The following is a 27,820-nucleotide window of genomic DNA, read 5'->3' as shown; positions in this document are numbered from 1 at the left end:
TCCCCGCTCCTCCCACTGCATCCACGTGCCATGGTGAAGCCGTGCCTTTCTTCTCGGAGGCCAGGTCCTCCCCGGAAGTGTCCCAGCGCACCCGCATCGCCGCGAGTTCCGGCTGCAGGGAGATGGGCTCGGCTGGAGCGGAGCGGGGCGCCCTGTGCCAGCGCTTGGCGCGCCCATCTCTAAGTTGAAGCAAAGGTCCTGCGCCATGGGAGTCCAGGGGCTGTGGAAGCTGCTGGAGTGCTCCGGTCGCCGGGTCAGCCCGGAGGCGCTGGAGGGCAAGGTGCTAGCCGTGGGTATCCTTCAGGCGGAGCGATGGCGCGGGCCGGGCCACTGCAGGAGGGCTGGGCTCCTGGGGGCACCCGAGCCGGGCGTTGCTCCGGTGTCTGCCTGTCCAGTTTGCAGCCCTGCTCTCATCATTTTAGGGTGTCTGTGCCTCCTGTGCTTCGGTGCTCCTTGCAGAGTAGGTACACGTTGCCTTGGAGAATCGGGAGATTTAAAGGATGAAGTTGGAAGAGCGTCCGGCTCCGCAGCGCTGTAAAGTTTAGAAGTGATTTTGTGCGCGGCGGGAGGTCAGCGTGGAGAGAATTCCGATCTCCCGTTCTTTTGCATAGTTAACTCATCTTTTGGAATGAGAAATTGGTGTGGTGCGTAGTGAATTAGTTTCCTTCAGCCCCTGTCGTGTTTCTGTGTATGTTTAGCTGGTTTTGTATCGCTGTCGTCTTGTTCTTCTTTCCCACTTTGAAAATGTGATACGAATTTTGAAGTTTTCGTTTGCCTTTTCCACTACCTCTATGACAGTGCCTCTTTTATCTCAGAAGCTGGAGGTACCTTTACGCTATTTTCTTAATGAGAACTAGAAAGACTTGTAAACAAATTGCTGGACGCGCGTGCGTGCGTGCGTGTGTGTGTGTGTAGGTGAGGCATGTCAAGTCATTCTGTAAAGTGCAGCAAAGAAGCCATTATCTGATGAGCCAGTTCTTTACTGTGTGCCCAGCTTATAATTAACGGAGAACATGTAATATTGGAAGGATAACGTTTTATGTCAAATACACCAGTGACAAAATTTAATAAAACAGTCTTACAAATTTTTTTTAAATATTTATTTATTTATTTATTTATTTATTATGTATACAATATTCTGTCTGTGTGTATGCCTGAAGGCCAGAAGAGGGCGCCAGACCTCTTTACAGATGGTTGTGAGCCACCATGTGGTTGCTGGGAATTGAACTCAGGACCTTTGGAAGAGCAGGCAATGCTCTAAACCACTGAGCCATCTCTCCAGCCCAGTCTTACAAATTTTTACCCAGGGGACAGGAAGTTGGGTAACTTGAAGAACTTTGTAAGCACTTGTGCTGTGTCGCACCCTAGTGGCTTCTCTTTATCACTGCAGTTTAAGGATTTTTTTTTTTCTTTTTTTTTGAATTTTCGAGACAGGGTTTCTCCGTAGCTTTTGTTTCCTGTCCTGGAACTAGCTCTTGTAGACCAGGCTGGCCTCGAACTCACAGAGATCCGCTTGCCTCTGCCTCCCGAGTGCTGGGATTAAAGGCGTGCGCCACCACTGCCCGGCCAGTTTAAGGATTTTTGAATTATTAGTGAATGAAAGGGCAATTTGTAGTGAGGGGGAATTCTTAAATTCTCATCGAGGGTTTCACCTTATAGTGGTAGAGTGCTTTCTTCCATGCCCGTTATTGAGAAAAAGTACTACTGGTCACGCCATCACGGATTTAGGTTATTTTCTGTTCCAGCCCCTGTAAAGGATTAGGAAGTTCAGCATCCTAACATTCAGGGATGTCAGAGGAAAAGTAAACTGGGTAAATTACCTGTAAAATAGCTGAGTCCCGTTCAGGATGTGAAGTCATTATTGTGAGGTTATTAAGGTTTTCTGAAAGAACGGGTCATTTAAAGAAAATTGAGAAAGATTCTGCATACAATCACATATGTGTATGTTCATAATATGATTACTTTTGTAATTTTTTATATTTTACCATGAGAATTCTAATACCTGAAATTTAGGTGTGATTGGTTTGGTAATAAAGAACTCATCCATGATTATCTTAGGTTTGTAATTTATGTACTCTTCCAAATAAATTGGGTTTTAGACCACGTGGATAGCTGAGTGTCTTATTTAAACAGTTTATGTCTGGGTTAAAAATGAAGAAACAACTGTTTAGTTTTTCCCATTACAGACCGTACCATCTATTAATGCATTGCTTGTACTGGGGAGATAATACCCCCTCTGAACACATACCGATCTGGATTAACTTAGTCTTCAGTCACCTAACTTTAGGACTAAAGAGAATTCCCAAAAGAACAAAGTTCTCAAATGTCATTGGGTCTTTGAGTTTCAACTCTAAAGCGAGTTTTGGCTTTGCTTCTGACTTAAGTTAAAGCACTTGCCCTTGGGGAATGTAAATTTGTTCCATGTGTGTTGAAGTTTAATGAATCAAATTGTGAAAATACTCTCAGCCTGTCTGATTTTATGTGATTGTTTTTCACCGAGAATTTTATGTGGGGACTTTCAGCCGTCCCCGAGAAATGGAAAGCCACAGCTAGTTTACATGTGGAAAGGGATCACTTCCGTGAGATTTAGCATTTCAGGAGTAAGGGTGTGGATCTGCCTATGACTTTAAGATTCAGAGTGTGGAAAGTAATAAGGAACCAAAGAAAAGCTAGCTGACTTTGGGTAGATTCTGTCATGGCCAGGTATCATCCAACTTCCATAAATGGTGATATATGTTTAATGTTCTCTGTTTGTTGGTATCATGTCTGTGATGTTGAAAGTTTGAGGATGAAGCTGGAAATCCCATACTGTTTTCCTTTACCGGTTCTCCCAGATATTAGCATTTGGCTAAACCAAGCACTTAAAGGAGCCCGAGATCGCCATGGGAATGCAATAGAAAACGCTCATCTCCTCACATTGTTCAATCGGCTCTGCAAGCTGTTATTTTTTCGTATTCGCCCTATTTTTGTATTTGATGGAGATGCGCCGCTGCTCAAGAAACAGACCTTGGTAAATATCATCTCATTTTATTTTCTCTTTAGACACCATTAGCAATTTTTTATATTAAATTCAATTACAGCATTTCTCCCTTCCCTTTCTGCCTTCCAAACCCTCTTATGTATTCCTCCCCAATCTTCAAATTCATTTTTCCCCTAATTATTATTGCATGTTTGTATGTATATGCATATATATTCCTAACTGTAACAACTTGTTCCGTCCTTATAAGGCTGCCTACATGTATTCCTTATTTGTTTGTTTGTTTGTTTTATTTTTGCTTTTTGAGACAGGGTTTCTCTGTGTTGCCCTGGCTGTTCCGGAACTCATTCTATAGACCAGGCTGTCCTTGAACCCAGAGATCCACTTGCTTCTGCCTTCTGAGTGCTAGGGATTAAAAGTGTGCACCACCACTGTATGTTTTCAGTGAGCAGTTTTGACTTGTAATCAATGTAATTTCTCTTGCTTTTAAAAATTTATGCTTAATTGTTTTGTAATTTAGTTTGTTTTTCTTTTTTTCTTTTTCTCTTTTATTTTTTGAGACAGGCTCTCTCTATGTAGCCTCAGTAGACCTGGAACTCCGTATATATAATCAAGCCTGCCTTGAACTTGCATAGTTCTGCCATTGTCCTAAGTGCTGGATTAAAGGCATGCAATCCTGTGCCAGGCTTATAACAGTCTGTCTTTACAATATTTATGAGAGTTTATTATATATGTTAGGATCAAATTTACCTATTAACTGAAACTACTCGAATTCTTAAGTAGTTTCTTTAGGATATCTCTTTAGGTGGTCCACATTTTGTCTGGCTGGGCTACTATTGCTCACTGTGGACCCCTCCTTAAGAGACGTCTCCTTTGGAGTGTGATTAAGTGTCCTTGGTGACAGGAGAACAAAGCAAACAAGCAAAAAAAAAAACTATTTTCAGAACAACAACAGTAAAACTGCTCTGCTCTGGGTAATCCTCAAATGCCTTCCCAGTGAAATTGTCCACTTAGCTCAATATTTATTAGAATGATTTTATATATGCTAAGAAGTTCTTCTAATATAGTCCTGCATTTGTGGGGCGGGGGGCAGAGGTATGTACAAATCATTTCTTAAAACAGTATCAAATTGATTTTGTGATAATTTTTTATAAAGGTTTAGATTCTTGGTGGTATTGAAATTTATTTATAAGAACTGACAATAAGCTAGTAACTTCGCAGATGTGCTACACAGGTGATCTTTAGACAAGTGCTCTGTGTATCCTGTCCGGCAGAGAACCTGAAGATGCTCATTGACAGAAGTGAGGAGGAAGCCTTAGTACAGCCGTTGTCCTACATTCAGATCCTGAAAGGTTTTTAGTGGCCCCACATCTGAAGTGAAATCCCACATGCTTTCATTTGTTTACAGGCCAAGAGAAGGCAGAGGAAGGATTCCGCATCCACCGACTCGCGAAGGACCACAGAGAAGCTCCTGAAGACGTTTCTGAAGAGACAGGCTCTGCAAACTGCCTTCAGAAGGAAGAGGCAAGCGGACTGTGCTGTGGACCTTCCCTGGCATCTACTGTCCTCCCTCCTTGTCTCTTCACAACATGAAGAGTCAGGAGAGCAACGAGTGGAGAGCTTCAGACCTGGGGGATTGTGGCTAATGAGAGAGAAAAGCTGTTGTATTGCTTCCTCCTTTAATTAATTAATTAGATTTGTATTTTTTTTAAAGAGTGGCAGGGATTGGAACACAGGGCCTCACGGAGTCCCCCCGCAACCTGACTTTACTGTGTTAGGCCCCTTGCAGACTGGAGCTGAGGCTGTGGCAAAGGCTCTGAGGAGCCCTAGCCAGTTCCCCTTTTCCTCCACATGGTTCTTAGTTATGACAATAATGGCTTTGGGGAGACGCAGGCCAGGAGAAGACATCCAGATGAAGGAGGGCAACCACTGTCCTTGATCAGGGTTTGTGCAGCCGGCAGGAGGGGAGATGGTTGACTGAGAATGTATTCCATATGATTTTTGTTGAAAACTAACTACATGTGCTTTTCAGAAATGAAGCCCTACCCAGTCTTACTCGGGTTCAAAGAGAGGACATCTATGCTTTGCCACCTTTACAGGAGGAAGAAAAACATAGGTAAATGTTTATCTACTAAGGAGAATCACTTTAGGGGCTGGGGAGGTGGCTCAGTTAGTCAAGGGGCTTGCCCCTCAAGTGTGAGGTCCCATTTTATCCATCACACCCACGTAAAAACCTGGGCATACTGGTAGCGAATGCCTGGAATCTCAGCGTCGGGGAAACCTCCTGGTTTTCCTGACCAATAATTTATAGGGAGTTATAAATTATTGTAACACATTCTAGGATCAGTGCATGTCCATGCAGAATATCTGTTCAAATTCCCTTTTTCAAGATTACATATTTAAACTGACTTACAAACTACTGGGTTTTCATCTGAATTTTTTGTGTATACTTTTGGTTATCCCATGCCTGTCCTGATCTCTCCCCATGCTCTTCCTCTATACATGCCTAAACCTTTAGCTTTCTCTCTGTATATCATTTCTTTCTCTACATTGTTGGCATCACTCTCTGACATCTCATTGGCACCCAAACTTTTTTCTGTCTCGTCTTTGATCTCATACTTTTGCCTCAACTCCCTACTCCCAGCACAGTCTGCTGTGTCTTCTACAATTTATTTAAAGCCAAATTCTGATATTGATATTGTCATTTTCTTTTCTTTTTTATTTTTTTTATAAAACTTCATAATATATTTTTCTGCTTTTTTTTTTTTTCCCTAAATGACAAATTCTCAGCATGTATCCGAGTCTGACCGGAATTTGCTCAGTAGTTTAGATTGACCTTGAATTTACAACCTTCCTGCTGTAATCTTAGCGCTGGGGTCACAGGCTTATTACCATGCCTAGCCTACCTTGTCATTTCAAGATAAACTTTCAGCCTTTTAATCACTTTTCTTCAGCCTCGTCCCCTGGTCTCTTCTCTGTCATAGGCAGAATTTTCTTGCCTTTTTTCCAGATGACTGCAGAACTCAGTTCATATACCTAGAATATTTTCTCGCATGTGCTTCCTTTATACCCTGCATTTGAGTCCTTTGTTTATTCATAGCACATCCACCAATGTGATTGCAGGAGGTTCTGGAAAACTTCATGGCCGGGCGGTGGTGGCGCACGCCTTTAATCCCAGCACTCGGGAGGCAGAGGCAGGCGGATCTCTGTGAGTTCGAGACCAGCCTGGTCTACAAGAGCTAGTTCCAGGACAGGCTCCAAAGCCACAGAGAAACCCTGTCTCGAAAAACCAAAAAAAAAAAAAAAAAATTCATGACTGTCTGTACTATCTGCTTTTCTATTGCTGTGATAAAACATCATGATCAAGACAAATGGTGAAAGAAACTGTGTTTTTTGTTTATTTATTTTATTTGACACAGTGTGGAACCTGTCCTGGAACTAGCTCTTGTAGACCAGGCTGGTCTCGAACTCACAGAGATCCACCTGCCTCTGCCTCCCGAGTGCTGGGATTAAAGGCGTGCGCCACCACTGCCCGGCTAAAAGAAACTGTTTAATTGGGCATGTGGTTTGAGAGGGTTAGAGTCTGCTATGGCGGAGTGAAGGCATGGCAGCAGAAACAGCTGGTAACTCACATCTGGAACCCTATTTGGACAGCATAGCCTATACTGGACATGGTGGGAGGATTTGAGGCCTCAAAGCCTGACCCTCGTGACACGCCTCCTCCCACAAGGCCACACCTCTTTCCCAAGTACTTCCGTCAACTAGGTACCAAGTGTTCAGGCGTATGAGCTTGTGAGGGTTATTCTTATTCAAACCACCACACTGCCCGCGGTTTTTTTATTTTTTTTTTTATTTTTTTTTTAAATATTTATTTATTATGTATACAATATTCTTTCTGCGTGTATGCCTGAAGGCCAGAAGAGGGCACCAGACCCCATTACAGATGGTTGTGAGCCACCATGTGGTTGCTGGGAATTGAACTCAGGACCTTTGGAAGAGCAGGCAATGCTCTTAACCGCTGAGCCATCACTCCAGCTCCCCGAGGTTTTTTTTAGGCGATTTACTCCTTAACTTAGCTCTATCATCTTTCTGCTCCTTACGGAGGGAGTTAGGACTTCATATTGCAGTTGCTTACTTGCGTGTGTTCCCCATTAGACAGTGAGATCCTGTGTCACAGTCTACCCATCCCATTCGCTGTTACAGACCTTGAACTCAAGAAGCATGCTTTTAAGTGTTTGTTAAAAAATCACGGATGTTAAAAGTGTTTTCTTGACTGCAGTTCAGAAGAGGAAGATGAAAAGCAGTGGCGAGAAAGAATGGATCAAAAGCAAGCTTTGCAGGTACTCACGTAACGGGGATTCAGAACGTGTTTCCTTATTTGAAATGATGAACAGGATGGGTTTATGAACGTTCTCAATAAGGAGTAAACATAGCTGTCCCTTTAACTGTGCGTGTTTCTTATTGCATGTATGTGTACATATATGTATATGTTTATATATATGTATGTTTATGTAAAATCCACACTTACCCATGCATTTGTATATTGGATTTGGCATTATGTATGTATGTCTTTCTTCCTGGGGAGGTTTTGAGACAGGCTTTCTCTATGTTGTCCTGGCTGCCCTGGACCTGACTATGTAGACCATGCTGGTATTGGACTCACAGAATCATGCCTGCCTCTGCCTCCCGAGTGCTAGGATTAAAAAAGTTACAGACAGCTGTGAGCTGCCATGTGGGTACTGGGAATCGAACCCAGGCCCTCTGGAAGAGCAACCAGTGCTTTTAACCACTGAAACATCTCTCCAGCCCCCAAATTAATTTCTTTTTTTTTTTTTTGGTTTTTCGAGACAGGGTTTCTCTGTGGTTTTGGAGCCTGTCCTGGAACTAGCTCTTGTAGACCAGGCTGGTCTCGAACTCACAGAGATCCGCCTGTCTCTGCCTCCCGAGTGCTGGGATTAAAGGCGTGCGCCACCATCGCCCAGCTTCAAATTAATTTCTTTAAGATGCTATTTTCTTAAAAAAAAAAAAACAAGACAACAAACAAAAAGCTAATGTGACTATAAAAATGGCTCTCATCCACAAGTCCTGTTGTCATTTCAGAATCCTTCTGCTTGTTCTTCTTCAATCTAGGCTTCCCACTCCCACCAGGTTCTTGGTATTAGAAAATTCCCTGCCCCAGACATCTCTCTGATAGGGTTTTCTCCATCTATCATGTAAGATCTTTTTTTCTCTTTTTCTTTCCCTGATTACTCTTAGCAGCTCAACTTATTGGATGTTCTAACAGTTATCTTGCTTATCTATTTTCTTGTTTACGTGCCTTGCTCTACTCGTAAGATTAGGGTTTGTATACACACAGCCACCACAGTGTCCAGACTCTTTGAGTGGGGCCTGGGTAGGGTCTGAGCGCCTGATAAGTGGTTTGCTTTGGAGTGAGTGAATAATTGAAGGGGCTTACCTGTTTGTGCACTGTGATGCCTGCTGCAAAATGAATGCATGCTTCTGTGTAGATTATGGAGAGCTGTGTTTTATGATATAAACACAGTGTTCGTAGCAATGACTAGGCCTGAATGGGTAAATATAAACTTAATGATGTTAACATTTTACTTCCCACAGGAAGAATTCTTTCATAATCCTCAGGCCATCGATATCGAGTCTGAGGATTTCAGCAGCCTGCCCCCTGAAGTGAAGCATGAGATCTTAACTGACATGAAAGAGTTTACCAAGCGAAGGCGGACACTGTTTGAAGCAATGCCAGAGGTAAAACACGCAGCAGTAAACAGTAGCACACCAATGCGTAGAACGGAACTTCAGCAAGACTCTGAGAAAGGAAAATGGGGATGGTACTTAGAGTCAAAGTCTCCACTTTAGACAGTAGTCCAGTTGCGTGGACACAGAATTGGAATATCTCACATCCCATAAGGCATAGTTTACTTATCCACTACAGCTCATAGGTATTCAAAGAGGTCTTCTGCACTTTGTGTTCAAGACTAGGCCTTCTCTCCTGTGTGTTCTCAGCACCTTGTAACATGGTGTTCTAGTCTCAGCACAGAACACGCCTGTCCTGATCATGGCTACACTCTCAGCAGGTACTTCCGTGTCTGACATAGTAAGTGCCCAGCCTGCTGTGGTTCATGGGCCAGTTCCTAGAAGTTACTTTAAACCATAACATACATTGCCGACAAAAAGTAACCATAAGACGGAAAATACTTCGGATGTGACATTCCAGGTACAGGATCGTGTGTTCTCCTAGGAGGCCTGAGCGTGGTGACTTCACAGTCGCAGGAAGCCGAGGCAGGTGTGGTGTGCCTAGTTGTGTGTTGGGTCCTGACAATACGCTGGTGATTACTAAGTTTATGCACCCACTGGGCACCTGCTCTCTGTAGTTTCGGATGTGAGAGTTCCGTTTTCCTTCCTTTTGGCGCCCCCTGCTGTTTGCAGTAGTTCTCAAACACTGAGGTGGACTGAAAGTTCTCAGCGTTGATGTCGTGTTTTTATTTGTTTGTTTTTTTTTAACTTGCTGTTGACTTTAGAACTTTATAGACTGCTTGTTACTTTGGTACTAAAAAGTTGAAAAAAAAAGATTTATCTCTTATTTCTGATTTTCTATGCAGTTTGTGCAATAAGAAAATAATAAGGTGCATAGAAATTGTATTATTAGGATTTTGGTACAAGGAAGTTTTTATTCCAAGGGGAAAGCAATCCAGACTCTATCTTTCAGGCATGTGCTTTGAGGGGTTGTGAGGAATCTCTGAGTGTGACTCAGAAATAAGATTTGAGTGGAATGAGAAGGAAAGGAGAAAGACAGCCCCTCATGGTTTTCTCTTTTTCTCTTTGAAGCCACGCTGTTGCTAGATCATGCTAAGCCATGCTGGAAGGCTAGGGTGGCTTCATGAGAAGACAAATTTCAAGTAGTCCAGATGAACCTTGGGGTGACTTACCGATTATGCCCTTGTGGTATTCACAAGAGAAGATCCATGTCCTGGTTGCAGGGATAATGACTAATAATGTACTCAGTTGTGTAAGCCATCTGGCTGAGGTCTCCATGTGAGTCTGGCGTTGAAGTCTCAAGTCCGTCCACTTACAGACTGGAAATAGAAAAATGTCTCATTGGATGTCTGGGAGAATAAATCAAGGTAGTTTGTATAAAAGTGCTTAGAATGTCCTTATTGGAAAAAGCTTTATACTTGTTAATTATGATGATTAAAACCTCCGGTTGCTTTATTCTTTGTAGCTTGGGGACCAGGGACAGGGCTAGTGCTAGGCACTTCATTTGTATCTAAAGATTGTGTTTTGGTGAGCCACCATCATCACACGTCATACCACAGCCATGAAGTCTAGCTCAGCAAATGGTTTTTGAATGAATGATTAAGTAATAAAAAGATCCTTCATAATTTCTTTTGCTTAATTCTTTTTGTTTCAAGGAATCTTTTTTTCTTTCTTTCTTTCTTTCTTTCTTTCTTTCTTTCTTTCTTTCTTTCTTTCTTTTTGTTTTTTGAGGCAGTGTTTCTCTGTGTATCTCTGGCTGTCCTGGAACTCACTCTGTAGACAGGCTGACCTCAAACTCACAGAGATCTACCTTCCTCTGCCTCCCTGAGTGCTGGGATTAAAGGCGTGCGTCACCACCACCTGGATATTTTTTTTTTTGATGGCTGTTATAATTCCATGTGGGCTAATCACAGTACTTGGGAGGCAGAGACAGGAGTATTGCTACAATTTCAAAGCCAGCTTGGTCTACATAGTAAGCTCCAGGCTAGCTTGGGCTATTTATTGAGGGACTGTCTCAAAAACAAACAACAAAGGAAAACAAAGAGCAAAGGAAGTTACCCCTGGAACCCCACCTTGGTTTTCAAGTTTTATTTTTCTGCTAAGAGGTTGTACCTTGTGGGGATGGGTTGGTGCGTGGTGGTGTTATTTGTGTGAGTGGAAAGCAGCAATCTTGTTTATTTTACCCCTAGGAGTCTAATGACTTTTCACAGTACCAGCTGAAAGGCCTGCTTAAGAAGAACTACCTAAACCAGCACATAGAAAATGTCCAGAAGGAAATGAATCAGCGGCACTCGGGGCAAATCCAGAGGCAGTACGAAGATGAGGGGGGCTTTCTAAAGGAGGTGGAGTCCAGGAGAGTGGTCTCTGAAGACACCGCCCACTACATCTTGATAAAAGGTACCAGGCACCATCATTGGCTTGACAGCTTAAAACCATAGGATAGGGATGCAGTTTGCTCTTGCTGTCTTGCCGTCCCTGTCGTGATGACAGGCTGCATCCTATGCCAGTCAGAGCAGACGCAGAGCATCTGAGGACTTCGATCAGGAGCACTGTGCTCTCCAGACTCTTGGTAGGGCTTCTGCAGGTAGCTATAGCTGCTGTGTCTTATGGTTCTGATGGCCGTCCCATATCCAGAACATAGCATCTTGTAGTGTTCCTTTCCATCCTCCGGCGCCTACATTCTTTTTATCCCCACCCTCCCCATTTTGGGGATGTGCTGTGTGCGTCGTATGAAATATTTATGGCAGAGCACTCAGCAGTTGCTTGTTCCAGAATTCTGCACTGAGTGTCACCCTCTTCAAGGAGGAGCTTCTCTGGTCCAGGCTGGCCGCAACACTGGTTTTGAGGTGCAAATGTAGGGGTTTGGGAAGCAGTTGGACTACATGTTCAATTAGCAAAATAGCAGCCCTACAGTTTTTCCCAGGGCAGTGACCTCTCTAGCCATGAGTTTTGACTGGGTCATACAGTCTCAGACATGTCTTCCCTCCTATAGAGTGGGCCACAAATCCAGTTGAGTCGTATGTTGATTGACCCCAGAGTATTCTTGACACTGTTGCGCTAATGGGCACATCTGGTCTGTCAGGTCAGAACTGTAGCATACAGTGTTCACCACCAGCAAAGACTTGAAAACTCCTCGCTCCCAGCAGCCTCCTGCCTAGTACCTTTCAGTTCTGTGGTAGCTGGGTACCAGGGAGGAGGCTTCCAGCTCATTTCCAACTTCTGCACCCCGTGCCCAGGGTGTGTAGTGTCATTTGCAATTGGATAGAGCAGTAGCAATGGCCTATATTCTTCTGGGAGCTTCTCTGGGCTGTCTGATCAGAGACCCATGGGGCGTAACTTGCATTTGGCACTGGGATTTTCGATCAGTTCCCATGGCGTCTAGGAGCAATCTTGTCAGCTCACACAGGATTCTTCCATTCAAACTTTTTTTTAAATTGTGCTTTTTCATTTATACAATGGTGCATTTCCACGTGGTGTTTGCATCTATCTTTGGTTTTGGTTGACCCTTCCCCCCCTATAATCTTCACCTTTCTTCTAATCTTCCAACTCCTTCCCTAATTAAACCTTTCTGTCCCCAATATACCTCCTTTTCATATCATACGGAGAAACACTACTTTTCAAAAATGAGAGAAAATGAAGTAACATAATGAGCTTCAATCTTGCTGTGATAGGGAAAGCAAAAGTCTAAATCATGGGCTTTAAAGCAGGCATGCCTTGATGTCCAGTTCTGACTCTTGACTTAAGCAAGTGTCCTAAGCTCTGTGAGTCTTTGCTTTCATGCCAGGCATTTTGTATCTCTGATACAGTGTTTGTGGGTTGTGTCAGGTCCTGTCTGTAAAGTGTCCCGTATGTGCTGGCGTCTGTTCTTTATAAATTTATTATACACATTAACTATGTAAGGTAGAGTTTTGGGCCCATTGACAGTAGAATGTCTCTAATGTTTCCTCAGACCATATTTTTGTTGTGATGGGTACAAATGTAAAATCTACTTTTTTGTTTTTTGTTTTTGTTTTTCTGTATAAGTTTGGAGCCTGTCCTAAACCTCGTTCTATAGACCAGACTGGCTTCGAACTCACAGAGATCCACCTGCCTCTGCTTCCTGATTAAAGGCTGGGTTAAAGGCGGGTGCTACCACCACCCGACTCTGTGTACTTTATTTTAAAAAGATGTGAGAAGGCTGGGCGATGGTGGCGCACGCCTTTAATCCCAGCACTCGGGAGGCAGAGGCAGGTGGATCTCTGTGAGTTCGAGACCAGCCTGGTCTACAAGAGCTAGTTCCAGGACAGGCTCCAAAGCCACAGAGAAACCCTGTCTCGAAAAACCAAAAAAAAAAAAAAAAAAAAAAAAGATGTGAGAAGAAATACATTACCTCAAAGTAATTTTTAAACTATGAAGTTAGCATTAGAAATATATAACAAGGAGCTTTAGAATGACCCAGCAGTTAAGCTCTCCTCTGCTCTTCCAGAGGAACCAGGTTCCAGGTCAACCACACAAGTGACTCACAGGTACTATAACTTCACCTCCAAAGGGTCCAGTATTCTCTTCTGATTTCCCCAAGCACCCACACATAGGGCATTCATTTACACAAACACACACGCATACGCATAAATTAAATAAAGAAATAAGTGAGTCACAGTTTCTAAAGCCATGCTTGACTCTGAAGGCTGTCCCCCACTGCCTCCTTACCCCACACTGCCAATACTTTCAGCGACTCTGTCATGTATATTGGTTTTTCTATTGTTGCTTTTCCTTAGGGGTATTGGATTTTTTTTTCTTTTTTCTTTTTGGTTTTTCGAGACAGGGTTTCTCTGTGGCTTTGGAGCCTGTCCTGGAACTAGCTCTGTAGACCAGGCTGGTCTCGAACTCACAGAGATCCGCCTGCCTCTGCCTCCCGAGTACTGGAATTAAAGGTGTGCGCCACCATCGCCCGGCTGGATTTTTTTTTTTCATTTCAGATTTTATGACAAAGAACTTAGTTTCAAAAGCATATTTGAATTTGCTAGTTTTAAAGTAATAGGGAGAAAGATCATTTTACAATTTTAATTCATATGTATGAGCACTAACACCAGGATTTAATTTTTTTCTATAGAAACAACTAAGAAATACTCAAAAATGGGATTTGTTTTACAAAATAGATAAAAGTTTTTGATTTACTTTTGACTGTGTGTTGTGACAAAATAAAATTTTAAATTGCAAACCTTGGGTACTTTTTTGCTCTGAGGTCTGGGAAAAGACATCCATGATAAAGCCAGGGGAATCTTGATTAGATAGTAGCAATTATATTTATCACTAATGGATTAGTTACTACAGAGCCAGCCACTTTAGAATTAGTGAACATATTTAATAAAAATGTATCACTATATTTATGATCCAGGATTCTCTTGTTCATCGTCCCGGAAATACATTGCCACACTGTGAATTGCATGGTGAGAAATGTTTTAATTTCTCTCAGGTATTCAAGCTAAGAAAGTCACGGATGCGGTTTCAGAGGCTTCCCCTTCCTCCAGCAGAATGCACAGCGTGGCCTTGGACCTGAAATCCTCACCCCAGGAGAAAGTGAAGCAGGAGAAAGAGCCAGAGGCCACACCTCCTTCTCCGAGGACTTTACTGGCTATGCAGGCAGCCATGCTGGGAAGTAGCTCAGAAGAGGAGCCAGAGAGTGGAGAGGGAAGGCAGCCTAGGGAGAGGAACTTGTGGGCCACGGCAGGTGCAGGCTCCGTATCGCCACGTACCCTTGCGGCCATTCAGAAAGCCCTGGATGATGACGAAGACGGGAAAGTGTGTGATGGGGGCGATGAGCCCACAGGAAGGACGGTGATGAGAGTGTTAGGTGATGATAAAGATGGGAAGGTGTGCGCCAGGAGTGATGAGCCGGCGGTGCGAACACTGCCTGGAAACGGGCCAGACCAGGGGCACAGTGATGGAGCTGTCGAAAGCGGTGGTGGCACGCCATTTGCCACAGTTCCTCCTGTACCCGCCGTGACTGTGGTAGAGGAGTGTGCGGCCAGCTGCGGTCGTGAGAAAGAACAGACCGCCTCTGCTCATTCATTGAGTGCCGCTTGTCTTCAAGCTGGTGAATGCTATGCTTCAGGAGAACAAATGTCACTTACTCCTGTGGTGAAGGCAGAGTCCGAGAGAAGCAGTGAGGATGAGGTTGAGGGTAAGCAAGCTCCCCTCCCGTCAGCGTGCACGGAACTTCCAGGCCGTGATGCCTCTGGGCGCCTCAGTGAAAGGAAACCGACCCTGGTAACTCCAGTGAGAACATATTCTGATCAGAGGCTGGACACATGCCTTGAAGGGCCCGAGCTGCAGGAGGGTCTCAACCCGCCCGAGATGAAATGCGTTTCCTCTAGTTTTTCAAGTGATGCTGAAACACAGAGTGCACAAACCCCTGCTTCTAAACCATGCCGTACAGTTCACATCCCTTCAGAGGCAACGGGTGACTTAGAAAAGGCATTGTCTTCTGATGAATGTGGAGATTCCCTGAAAACCATCGAGCAAGGGGAGATGCCTGAACCTGCTGCCAGGGAGTTGATTTCAGTCCCGGAGCCCACGGGACCAGTGGAGATGGAGTCTGGAGAGAGCGAGTCTGATGGTAGGTACTCCTTTAAGGGAAGGGAGTGGGAGGGCTTCCTGTCTGTAGAGACCAGGAGACCCCGTAGTCCAGCCCTGTTTACAGCAGAGGAACCAGGGAAAAAGGAGAAATGAGCATCACAGGGTCACACAGCCAGGATGGGGATGTCCTGCTTTGCTGGGCTGGCCTTTGTATCTTTAAGATTTTATTTTATTTTACATGTATGGATATTTCACATCTGTATGCAGTGCCCTTGAACGCCAGAAGAGGGCACCAGATTGGTTTTGAGCTGCTTAGGTCACTGGGAGCTTAATGCAGGATCTCCATGAGAGCAGCAAATGTTGTCAACTGATGAACGTCTTGACAGCCTCTGTCCTTGGTATCGTTAAAGGAAAGGAGTGCCATGCTTGGGGGGAAAGAAAGCTGAATTTCCTTTAACTTTTGTTAACTTTCTACTCTGACAAACTTGCAAAACTTAAGAGTGAAAAACTGTCACAGACTACTGACTGATTCACACCTAACCTTAGAGGCCAGTATTTTGCCCCATTTGTTTGTATGTTCCCTGCCTCTCTTTATCTTTGCTCCTTCTGCCTCTTCTCCCTCATCTCCATATCTCCCTCTCTCTGTCTCTTCCATGCACTCTTTATCCATGTACATCTCTCTGTCTCTGTATTTTTGTGTACACATATGCCAGTGATCTTCATTATCTATAGCTTATTTATTTGGGTAGTCGCTTACTTGCTAAAATTTGACTCCAGAGTCAAAAGCATGTTGGTGTTTCTTTATGGGCATTTGCTGGGAGCACAGGTCTGAATTACCATGCCTGGCTCGATTTCTACGTTTTAGTTTCTTTGTTTGTCAGTTAGCGGAAAGGAATTTGGGGCCTATGAGAATATGCTGCACCCAAGCAAACTTCCTGCCATGTGTTTCTGCATCCTCGACTGACCTCCGTGTGAGCAGAGGCCTACTGTGCACTGTGATAGTTGCCAAGTGGTGGTGACCAACCCCATCCTTCCTTAGGCATTGATTAGTGGTAGTCTGCTATAGGGAAGACCCTTTCCCTTCTCCCCTGTTGGTTGTCTTTGTTGTCGTGTGGATTTCTGTATTCAGTTACAGTCCAATACTACAGCACATTTGCTCAAATCGTCCTCACTTTGGCTGGGGGAGTGGTGTCCCTCAAGCAAGCTCTTGCGACTTTTGCCAATTCCTAATTGTATTTTGATCATTTCTATACTTCTGGCCAGGATGCCGAGGTCTTTCTTGTACTGACTCTGCTATAACCCTGCTCTAGCATTTCTTCAGGGAGCCCTTGACTCTTGGTAAAGCTTATCAGTCAGCACTGGCTTCTGGGTGAGTTCCCTGAATTTCTCAGGTTTAAATTGCTTATCCAATCTTAACTTAACTTTAGTAAGTGGTACCTGTGGACATTTATCCATTTCTTTTATATTTTCCAATTTGGTTGGTACAGGTTTTTATGATTCTCTGGATTTCCTTGGGGTCTGTTGTTATATCCCCCCTTTTATTTCTGGTTCTTTTTTTTTTTTTTTTTTTTTGGTTTTTCGAGACAGGGTTTCTCTGTGGTTTTGGAGCCTGTCCTGGAACTAGCTCTTGTAGACCAGGGTGGTCTCGAACTCACAGAGATCCGCCTGCCTCTGCCTCCCGAGTGCTGGGATTAAAGGCGTGCGCCACCACCGCCCGGCTTTATTTCTGGTTCTATGTTTATCTTGTTGCTTTTCTCCAAGACTCCACTCTTTGTTTCATTGATGCTCTGTATTGTTTTTTTTTTTGTTGTTGTTGTTGTTTTTTGTTGCCCTCAGTTTCATTACTTCTTGCCATCTACTTCTTTTGGGTATGCTCACTTATTTTTGTTCTAGATCTTTGGGTGTGCTGTTAGGTTGCTAGGATGAGATTATCTCCAGGGTTTTTGTTTTTGTTTTTTTTTTTTTTTTTGTTTGTTTGTTTGTTTCGAGACTGGGTTTCTCTGTGGAGCCTGTCCTGGAGCTAGCTCTTGTAGACCAGGCTGGTCTCGAACTCACAGAGATCCGCCTGCCTCTGCCTCCTGAGTGCTGGGATTAAAGGTGTGTGCCACCACCGCCCAGTTTATCTCCAGGTTTTTATGTAGGCACTTAGTGCTATGAACTTTCCTCTTAGCACCAGCTCCACTGTGTCTCCTAAGTTTGGGTGTGCTGTGTGTTCAAAACGAAAATCATTGAATTCTATAAAGTCTTTAATATCTTTCTTTATTTCTGCCTTGACCCATGTTTCATCCGGTAGAGAGTTGCTTGGTTTTCTTGAGTTTGTAAATTTTATGTTATCTTTGTTGTTTATATCCTGCTTTAATCCATGGTAGTCTGATTGGATGTAGGGAGTTATTTCAGTTTTCTTGTATCTTGAGACTCCCTTAGTGTCTGAATATGTGGCCCAATTTGGGGAAAAGTTCCATGAGGTGCTGAGAAGAACATATATTATTGGGTTAAGCGTTCTATAAATATCTGTGAGGTCCATTTGGTTTATAGCATCTATTAGAGCCAGCATTCCTCTGTTTATTTTTTGTCTGAATGATTGTAGTGATTCGAATAAAAATGGCCCCCATAGGCTCATAAATGGCACTTTTAGGAGGTGTGGGTTTTTTTGGAATAGGTGTGGTCTTGCTGGGGGAAGTATATCTCTGAGGGTGGGTTTGAGGTTTCAGAAGCTCATGCCAGGTCCTCTGTCATTCTCGCTTCCTGCTTCCTGCAGATCCAGATGTGAAGATTTGCTGTCAGCCTATCTGCTTCCCAGGCTTCCTTTCTGTGTTTTAAAAACAGGATTAGTTTACAGAACATAGCTGATATATAAGTTTTTGAGAATTTGATTCCTACTTTCAGTGACCAAAAGCCTAGTAGATCAATTTGTCTGATTGAAAATGCTTGTTTGGAAGTGCTAGGCGGGCGTCTGTAATGCAGTGTGTTTAAGAATAACAAGTTAGTTGCATGTTTGAGGTTATACTTAAATCCTTTCCTTTGGGGTCTCATATTTTCCACAACTGTTTAGAAGGTTCTGATGACGTAAGAGTGACCCAAACGTTCTCATTGTAGATGAAGTGACATCATTCTATTTTGGACAGGAAGTTTCATTGAGGTACAGAGTGTGGTCAGTGATGGTGAACTCCAAACAGAGTCACCGGAGACTTCTAAATCTGACTCTGAACAAGATGAAGAGGAACCAAGAGGAACTCCACAGGAAGGAACCTCCAGGGACACAGAACTCCAACAGGACAGTTCCGACAGCGAGGACGTTTCCAAAGAAGAGCACAAAAACGCTGACAGAGATGCCGAGAGCTCGCCTAATGAATGGCAAGATATTAATTTGGTAATCATGTAATACCATGTTTTAACTAGTGCCGAGGAAGCCAAGCCTGTGGCTTTTGAAATTTTAAGAGTTGCTGGATAAATATTTACTAGCTGTTCTTAATTCATCTTCTTGTTACTCATAGTTCCCTTTTGAAATGTTAGCTGCGAGCCAGGCGTTGGTGGCGTAACGCCTTTAATCCCAGCACTGGCGATCTCTGTGAGTTCGAGGCCAGCCTGGTCTACAAGAGCTAGTTCCAGGACAGGCTCCAAAGCTACAGAGAAACCCTGTCTTGAAAAAACAAACAAACAAAAAAGAAAAGAAAAGAAAAAAAGAAGAAATAAAAAGAAATGTTAGTTGCACCTGGGGTGGATAGGTTTCTCATATGATGTAGTGAGGTGACTGAAAGGGACAGTCTTTCCTTGAAATCCCAAGAAGGAAACACTGTAAGGAGCAGCAGGTTACTGGTCATTTCCGCTAGAGGAAATGCAGGCTTTTTGGTTTCTTGCAACAAATGAACATAGCTGTATCGTAACTGGAATGATCTGTGAATGGGAGCATTTTTTTATAGGAGGAACTGGACATCCTGGAGAGCAACCTCTTGGCAGAGCAGAATTCACTGAATGCTCAAAAACAGCAGCAAGAACGGATCGCTGCCTCGGTAACGGGCCAGATGTTTCTGGAAAGTCAGGTGAGTGAGTGTGACTCCAGGTTGGGCTTCTGTGACTTGTCCTTCTGTGGGAAGGGCTGTGTGATAGCCTCACACCCCTTGTGCTCAAGGTCACCAGTGCATTTCCCTATGGGTGGTTTCTCTTACTACAGGAACTCCTGCGCCTGTTTGGCATCCCCTACATCCAGGCTCCCATGGAGGCAGAGGCGCAGTGTGCCATTCTTGACCTCACTGATCAGACTTCTGGGACCATCACTGATGATAGTGATATCTGGCTGTTTGGGGCCCGGCATGTCTATAAGAATTTCTTTAACAAAAACAAGTTTGTAGAGTACTACCAGTACGTGGACTTTCACAACCAGTTAGGTAAGATTCAATGTGGTAACCTCCCACAGTTCACCATCCTGATTTGCTTCACATGGTTTTTTTCTTCTGAAGGAACTAATTTGATGCATGAATGGAAATGTGAAATTATAGGATTTCAAAACTTGGATTTAAGAAGCTAAAATTCTAGTGTCTTTCTTGTAGTTAAGTCGCCTACAAGGTTAGTTGAGTTCCCTTACAGGGAACCAGAGATGCTCTCATAGGGTAGGGAATGGAACGGCTGCTGCTTCTGATGTTGAGCACACCATCAATCCATCCATCCATCCATCCATCCATCCATCCATCCATCCATCCATCCATCCATCCATCCATCCGTTCAGCTGGGAAATGCACACTGACTCTCATATGCCAGTCATCCTTGACTGTAGGGAAAACAGCAGCGAATGAAACAATCTAGTGGAAGGTAAAGATGCTGGCCATGTTTACAAATCACAATGTGATGTTTGGTGTGCACATAGGGTCAAAACAGAAGAAGAACGAGGAACAGCTGTAGGAGAAGAGTGCATGATGTTCCCACAGAAGTGTCCTCAGGAAAGGCTTTGTCTATGACAGCCTAGAGCAGGCTCCTTGAGAAAATAGTCAACAAAGATCATGTCAGAGGGACTCAAAGATTTTCAAGGCTCTGAGGTAGAAAATTGCTTATATACCCATTCTAGGGAAGTAAGGAGGCCAGTGGGAATGGGGGAAGAGGGTGATATTAATAGTTACATCAGTGAGAAGAGACTGAAGCCTCGTAGTGTCTGGTGTAGCAGAGAAAACAGTGTTTGTGTCTTGGATGAGGGATATGGGAAGAGGGCTTCTAGTTTCCCGTTTCTGGGCTGGTGGTAGAATGAGCAGGCGAAGAGAGTGGAGTTGGGATAAGTTCATTCCGAGAGGCTCACTAGAGGCAGTTGTTAGTGGAGTGCGTGTGCCTGTGGTCAGAGGTGGGGATGGTTCATTCCGAGAGGCTCACTAGAGGCAGTTGTTAGTGGAATGCGTGTGCCTGCGGTCGGAGGGAGCAGGTCAGACAGCTAACGTAGAGGTGAGCATACATAGAGAACTTAAAACGAGAATGGTTGAAACTTGAAAATCTCAATATAATGATATTTAACGACGGGAACTCTTTTTAAATAAAATTGTGTCTTTGGATATTGGTTTATCATATACAGTTTATATAATAAAATATTTATGTTATATACCTTTTATGAAGTTATTAAATCTGTTTGTTGCTATTCACACAGGACTGGACCGGAGCAAATTAATTAACTTGGCTTATCTACTGGGCAGCGATTATACCGAAGGGATCCCGACTGTTGGCTGTGTAACAGCCATGGAGATTCTCAATGAATTCCCTGGACGCGGCCTGGACCCGCTCTTAAAATTCTCGTAAGGTTTTTTTTTTCATGTCTTTAATTAAGGTTATTTATATAAATACTCAGATTAACAAATGGATTTTTTAAAACTGTTTAGGTATGTCCCTTGTGTCCTTCATTATGTTTAGGTATGTCCCTTGTATCCTCCAGGGCTTTTATCGTGAAGGGGTGTTGAATTTTGTCAAAGTTTTTTTTTTCTGCTTCTGATAAAATGATCATATTTTTTCCTTTCATTTGTTTATATGGTGGATTACATTTATTGAGTTTTAGTATGTTGAATCATCCCTGCATCTCTGGGATGAAGTGTACCTGATCATGGTGGATGATCTTTTTGATGTGTTCTTGGATTTGGTTGGCAAATATTTTGTTGAGAATTTTTGTGTCTGTCTTCACAAAGAAAATTGTTTTGTAATTCATGTTCTTTGTTGAGTTTTTATGTGATTTGGGGATCGTGGTAACTGTGGCCTCACAAAATGAGTTGATGTTCCTTCCTGTGTCTATTGTGTGGATTTAATTTGAGGTGTCAAATTGTCTTTGAAAGTCAGGTAGAATTCTGTACTAAAACCAGCTGGCCTTGGGCCATTGTTTTGGTTGAGAGTTGTATGTATCAAGAAAACTATCCATTTCTTTTAGATTTTCCAATCTTTTAAAAGTATATTTGGATTTCCTTAGTGTCTCTTGTTATGTTCCCCTTTTCATGTCTAGTTTTGTTACTTTTAGATCGTTCTGTCTTTTTTTTTTTTTTTAAGTTTGAATAAAGGTATATCAGTCTTTTTTACGTAGGCACTTAGTCCTGTGAACTTGTCTCTTAGAACTGCCTTAATTTTACCCCATAAGTTTGGGTCTATAGTGTATTCATTTTCATTCAACTGGAAAGTCTTTAATTTCTTTCTTTATTACTGTTTTGACCTGTTCCTCATTTATCAGTGAATTATTCAGTTTCCCGGAGTTAGTAAGCTTTGTGTTGTTTCTGTTATTGATAATCTACTTTTAATCCTTGATGATCAGATAGGATGCAGGGTATTATTTGTTGCTGTTGTTGTTTATATTTGTTGAAACTTGCTTTGTGTCCTAGTATGTGGTCAACTTTGGAGAAAGTTCCATGAGCTGCTGGAAGAAGTATTCTTTTATGTTTGGGTAAAATATTCGGTAAATATTTGTTAGATCCATTTGGTTTATAAGTCAGTTATCACCAGCATTTCTCTGTTTAGTTTATGTCCAGATGACTTGTCCTTTAGTGAGAGTTGGGTATGGAAATCTCCAACTATCAGTGTGTGAGGGTCTATGTGTGATTTAAACTATAGTAGTGTTTCTTTTACAAAGGGGGCCCTTGTGTTTAGGTTACAGATGTTAAGAATTTTGATCCACTTCAGCCGTTTTGCAGGACTCAAGGCCTGCTGTGGAAGAGTTGCTAGGCTCTATTGGAAACATATTGTCCTGGCTGTGATTGTACTTTTACTTGTTAGTTTGAACTTAAAGGCCATTTTGTCAGATAAAATGGCTACAGTAGCTTCCTCTATAGGCCCATTTGCTTGGAATATCTTTTTCCATTCCTTTACGCTGTGTCTATCCTTGATGTTAAGGGGTGTTTCTTGGATGCAGCAGATAACTGGACCCTGCTCTTGCATCTGTCCTGCTAGTCTTTGTCTTGTTCTTGGGGGAATTTAGAACATTGATGTTGAGAGATATCAATGAACAGTCTAAGCATCTGGGTTTCGGAAGGTTGTAATTCTAGGTGCTGATATCTGCTCTTTGTTGACTATGTGTACTCAAAAAAAAAAGTCTTCAGAATAAAAGAAAGCATTTTGTTATTGATGGAGACTGCTGTTAGGGCTCCTGAACTCTAGATGGCACCCCAAGTCGCTCACTGAGCCACTGCAGGCTAGAACCCAGTTCCTGGTACTAATAATACGGAAGAAGTGTAACTGAATGATTGGGTAGGCGAAGAGCTTGTTTTAACTTCCATAGTGTTTTCTACCAGTTCTCTGTTGGCACACTGTAGTTACCTACCTCAGACCTCGGAAGCCTCTACCAGCAGCGCGGAGGCTTTGTTCCTGACTCTGAAGCTTGCTCAGGGTCTTTTGTTCCTGTTCCCTCCCTGTCTTGGAGCAGCTCAAGGACCGGCTGAATGTTTCACATTCCAGGCAGTGAGAGACAGACAGAATGCTGACATGCCTTTGATCCTCTCCATCTGGACCTCTGCCTGAGTACAGGCTCCTCAAGGTGTGCTGGCTGTAGAGATAGGAAGTGGACAGGCTTGTCTCAGGCTCCGTGGCTATCACTTCCTGATCATTATCTAAAGTCATAGCCGTGGGACTAACCTCACTTCTTGATAGGAGTGTTAAAACAAAACAAAACAAAAAACAAAAAAAAAAAAAACCCAAACCCCAAAAAGTGACTCTCCTTTAACTTGTCATAGTAAATTAACATTAAGATGGAAAAATTTTAAAATACACTTAATCTAAAAAATCTAAACAAACAGGCTATTTTTGCTTAGAGCATTGCCCAGTACACCGGAGAACAATAGTTCTTGCTACTATTTATAAAACCTACCCTCTTTCTGCACATAAACCCCCTGTCTGTCTTATCCTACTCTGTGTGGGTTGGTATCTGCGCTAAAACAGCCATTGCGTTCTTGACTGTCTTGGATCCACTAGACCACCCGTTTCACTGGCGAGAGGCGTGGAGATCTGTAGCCTTGTGCTACTGTGGTTGGAGTGGAGCTCTGGGAGTTTGTCATCTGACAGATCAGCCCCAGTCGCGAAGTCTTGAGGCAAGATGCTTCTGTGTGAGTCATTTCCTCTTCAGAGAGGTCAGGGACGGACATGACACGTGAAATACTTAACGTGGTCTGAGCTATGTAGCATGTAACTTAGTATTCTTTTCTATACCACATACACTTGTGCTAGAGTTAGCACTTGGAATTATATTTCAGAACTTTACATTTAGCTCTTTCTCTCCAGCGTGGCAACTGTTCTGGCTCCCTGCCTCGTAAGTAATTGCTTCCGTTCTCGTACAGAGAGTGGTGGCATGAAGCTCAGAACAGCAAGAAGGTTGCAGCCAATCCCCACGACACGAAAGTGAAGAAGAAGTTGCGGAAGTTGCAGCTGACACCTGGCTTCCCCAACCCTGCAGTCGCCGATGCTTACCTCAAGCCTGTGGTGGATGACTCCAGGGGGTCGTTTCTGTGGGGCAAGCCTGACGTGGACAAGATTAGAGAATATCCTTTCTTAACAGTTATGGGAATATTAAGCCAAAGGTTTGCTGGGTTTTAAGTGTAAGGGACAGGAACCTAGCTTTGTTTTTTCTCCAGTGTTCCATTTATCTGAGGCCCTATTCGTTCTTTCCCTCTTGAGTTTTACCCAGATGTTTTTTGTGTTTTTTTGTTTTTTTTTTTTCGATTCTGGGGAATGAGCTCAGGGCTTCTTGCATATGAGGCAATTGCCCTTCAGTAAGAATCTTAATTTGAAACAAGTAGCTACAGCTTGCACGACATGACCACATGTTTACAATTAAGTATTCCGAAAAAATATGGAAGATTACTGGCTTTGCAATTCTGTACATTTAAATAATAATTTAGATGGTGGTTTCAACACTGATGATAGATTTAACCCCGGTACAACTTCCTTTCTTAAACAAATATGTAAGATTTATTATTCTCCTTGCATTTATTCTAGGTTAGCCATGCTCTGTAGTGAGGAGTCTGTGATGTCCTAGTTAAATCTTCAAGTGTCTTCTGCCATAGGAGATTGACCAGAACATGCTGCAAGATGATCTTGTCAGAGTGGCTTATTTTGCCAGCCCTCTTATCTGACCACTTCAATCTTTATAAATATGGTTGTCCCCGGGGATACAGAGAATGGCATCAATGGTTGACTCTTGGATCTTTTTGTTTATTATCTGCTAAGTCTTATTAAAAAGAAAAAAACATCTATAAATCTTAACTACCAGCACATTTTGTCAGAGATATTTTGGCTGGAACAGGACGAAGACCGATGAATCCCTTTTTCCAGTACTCAAGCAACTGAATGTCCAGCAGGTAACTGTGGATTTTCTTTACGTCCTGAGTGAGGACTGCAGTTAGTAGGGTGGTTGCTGTTAATGTCCAGTTAACTCTTATTTCAGGGCAAGTTTTGGAATGGTGACGCCTTAAAGAGTAGACTGAAACAGAAAGAAAATTGGGCCCTGGATCCATTTTTTAATATCACTGTTAGCGCTGCACTGTCCTATTTATGCTGACTTTGAAAAAATTATAGTCTAATAAATGGTTTCATATTAAGATGCTTGAAATGAAATATATTACTTGTCTGGAGCTGTGTTCAGTGTTTTTTTTTTTAAAAATATTTATTTATACAATATTCTGTCTGCATGTATGCCTGAAGGCCAGAAGAGGGCACCAGACCTCATTACAGATGGTTGTAAGCCACCATGCAGTTGCTGGGAATTGAACTCAGGACCTCTGGAAGAGCAGGCAATGCTCTTAAGCTCTGAGCCATCTCTCCAGCCCCTGTGTTCAGTTTTTAAAAGCCCAGAAAGTAGTCACTCCAAAACAATTCTAATCATTCAATTTTCTTCAAACACTAACATTTCAAGTTACAACTTAGGGTCTGGTCTTTCTATTAGCATTTCTGCAAGAGAGGTTTTGTAGGAGGAAAAATACCCTTTTCGGTGGCCTTCAGTTCTTCAAAATGGGTGTCTATGACTTTCTTACCTGTGTGTCTTGCTCACATCGGGTAAGCCTTCCTTCATCTCAGAAGCCACTCAGAAAACATACATGTAACTAGGAATGAAATTACAGTTTTTAGGATAGCAAAATCAATTCCCATTAAGTTTGGGTAATTTAGGGAAAAAACATCCAATACAACTGATCTTAAGAATATTCCCAGGGGTTCCCTCTTGTTCACCTGATGGCTTTTACCTACCAGAGATAGAAGCTCATTAAGAATGAGAATATTTGCCAGGTGGTGGTGGCGCACACCTTTAATCCCAGCACTCGGGAGGCAGAGGCAGGCGGATCTCTGTGAGTTCGAGACCAGCCTGGTCTACAGAGCTAGTTCCAGGACAGGCTCCAAAACCACAGAGAAACCCTGTCTTGAAAAACCAAAAAAAACAAAAACAAAAACAAAAACAAAACAAAACAAAAAAAAAGAATGAGAATATTTGCTATTGACTGGTTATTCCGTAATTTCAGACACATGCCATTGTAATATATTTTCCCTTTCCATTATTCATTTTTTTTCTCCCTAAAATTAGAAAGTAAAATAGTAAGTTAAAACTGCTACCTCTCTCCTAATAGTTGTTGACATGGGTTTATTTTTCGCTTGTTTCTCATGTTAATCTGCTCTTCCACATAATGCCTCTGGATAGAATGGGTCTCTCCTTCCTCCTGTCTCATCAGCATACACCATCTTCTGTGGATTGCATTGCTTTTTACAGTTTTGGGAGATCAGCGTATTTTCCACGAAGGAGTTCATATTGGCTGTTTTTTTGGGGGAATTTTAGTTTTTTGGATAATTATGAATAATGCTGTTATACACACACACACTAGATTTAAGAGTATCTTTTCAGCCTGGTGTGGTGGTGCACGCCTTTAATCCCAGCACTAGGCAGAAGCAGGTGGATCTCTGTGAGTTTGAGGCCAGCTTTTATCTACAAAGCGAGTTCCAGGACAGCCAGAGCTGGAGAAGCCCTGTCTCAGAAAAACAAAAAAACAAAAAACAAAAAACAAAAAAAAAGAGAAAAAGAATACCTTCTTAACAGTGGATTTTTGTTTCCTGTGGCTTTTGATGGTACCTAATTTGTCCCTTGAAGGTACTATATGATGCTAATGTTCTTAAGAGAAAAGCATTGAATAAGTTAGATATTGACTCTGAATTCTGTTGCTGCCAGAGAAGAGGATACAGTTGTTATAAAACAAAGCAAAACAAAACCCCCAAAACCCCACAGAGGTAGACTGGCAGGCCATGAATCGAATTCTTAGAACTAGTAATCCCATCTGAGTGATCAGAGTTGGATTTATTGCTTTGGTCTAGAAACTACTCACTAATCTGCTTTATCATTTTATTTTATTTTAGACCCAGCTACGAATTGATTCCTTTTTTAGATTAGCTCAACAGGAAAAGCAAGATGCCAAACACATAAAAAGCCAGAGGCTAAACAGAGCTGTGACATGTATGTTGAGGAAAGGAAGGGAAGAGGCAGCTGGCGAGCTGGAGAAAGAGATTGACACCCTGGATAAGGCAAAAGGAAAAACCCCCAAAAGAAGCCTGACGAGCCCAAGAGAAACATCAGACCCCAAAAGAAGGAGGTCTTCAGGAAGTGGTGGGTTTCTGGGGGACCCCTACCTCTCAGAGTCCCCTGGGGATTCAGGTGAGGATGCAGAAAGTTCATCGGAGATGTGCGTCCAGCAAAGAACAACAGCGGAGTCACCAAAAGTCCGCCACTCGAGAGATGCTCACGGAAGGGATGTGTCTGCTGTGTCTACCAGCAGCTCCAGTGAGGACGATGGGGACGAAGTCAAGGCAGTCCTGGTGACTGCTAGACCTGTATTTGGGAAGAAAAAAAGGAAGCTAAGGAGAAGGAAAGGAAAGTCTAATTTAAAAAAAGCCAGCAGTTTGGAAGGATGATGTTCGCAATGATTATGTGTTGAGAGCATACGATTAAATCTATTTGTACAATCTCCATTTTGAATGTGTGGTTTTTATTTTATAGTTTGGTTTCTAAAGTTTATTTAAAAAACTAAAGAACAGAAAAATTTTACATGAAAA

The 27,820-nt window shown here is 42.7% G+C and overlaps 1 protein-coding gene across 2 annotated transcripts; it reads left to right on the top strand.

Annotated features, from left to right (window-relative positions):
• The first annotated feature begins 3 nt into the window (after positions 1-3).
• On the top strand, positions 4-27,728 carry Ercc5 (ERCC excision repair 5, endonuclease). Of its 2 annotated transcripts, XM_057758386.1 has the most exons (16): positions 180-280; positions 423-644; positions 2,835-3,010; positions 4,386-4,501; positions 5,010-5,093; positions 7,257-7,317; positions 8,591-8,734; positions 10,933-11,140; positions 14,196-15,338; positions 18,424-18,668; positions 19,219-19,338; positions 19,470-19,683; positions 20,922-21,066; positions 24,073-24,275; positions 25,010-25,092; positions 27,128-27,728. In XM_057758386.1, the coding sequence occupies exons 2-16, from the start codon at positions 629-631 to the stop codon at positions 27,677-27,679; spliced, it is 3,510 nt and encodes a 1,169-aa protein (XP_057614369.1). In that variant the 5' UTR covers positions 180-280; positions 423-628; the 3' UTR covers positions 27,680-27,728. The 2 variants fall into 2 exon arrangements, with proteins under 2 accessions (XP_057614368.1, XP_057614369.1); XM_057758385.1 differs by lacking the exon at positions 423-644 and having other exon boundaries at positions 4-293.
• Positions 27,729-27,820: the final 92 nt, after the last annotated feature.

Source organism: Chionomys nivalis, chromosome 26 (assembly GCF_950005125.1).
Source record: "Chionomys nivalis chromosome 26, mChiNiv1.1, whole genome shotgun sequence".
In the NCBI taxonomy this organism is placed as follows: domain Eukaryota; kingdom Metazoa; phylum Chordata; class Mammalia; order Rodentia; family Cricetidae; genus Chionomys; species Chionomys nivalis.
Note: the sequence above shows the minus strand (reverse complement) of the source record. Positions and strands in the feature narration are given on the sequence as shown.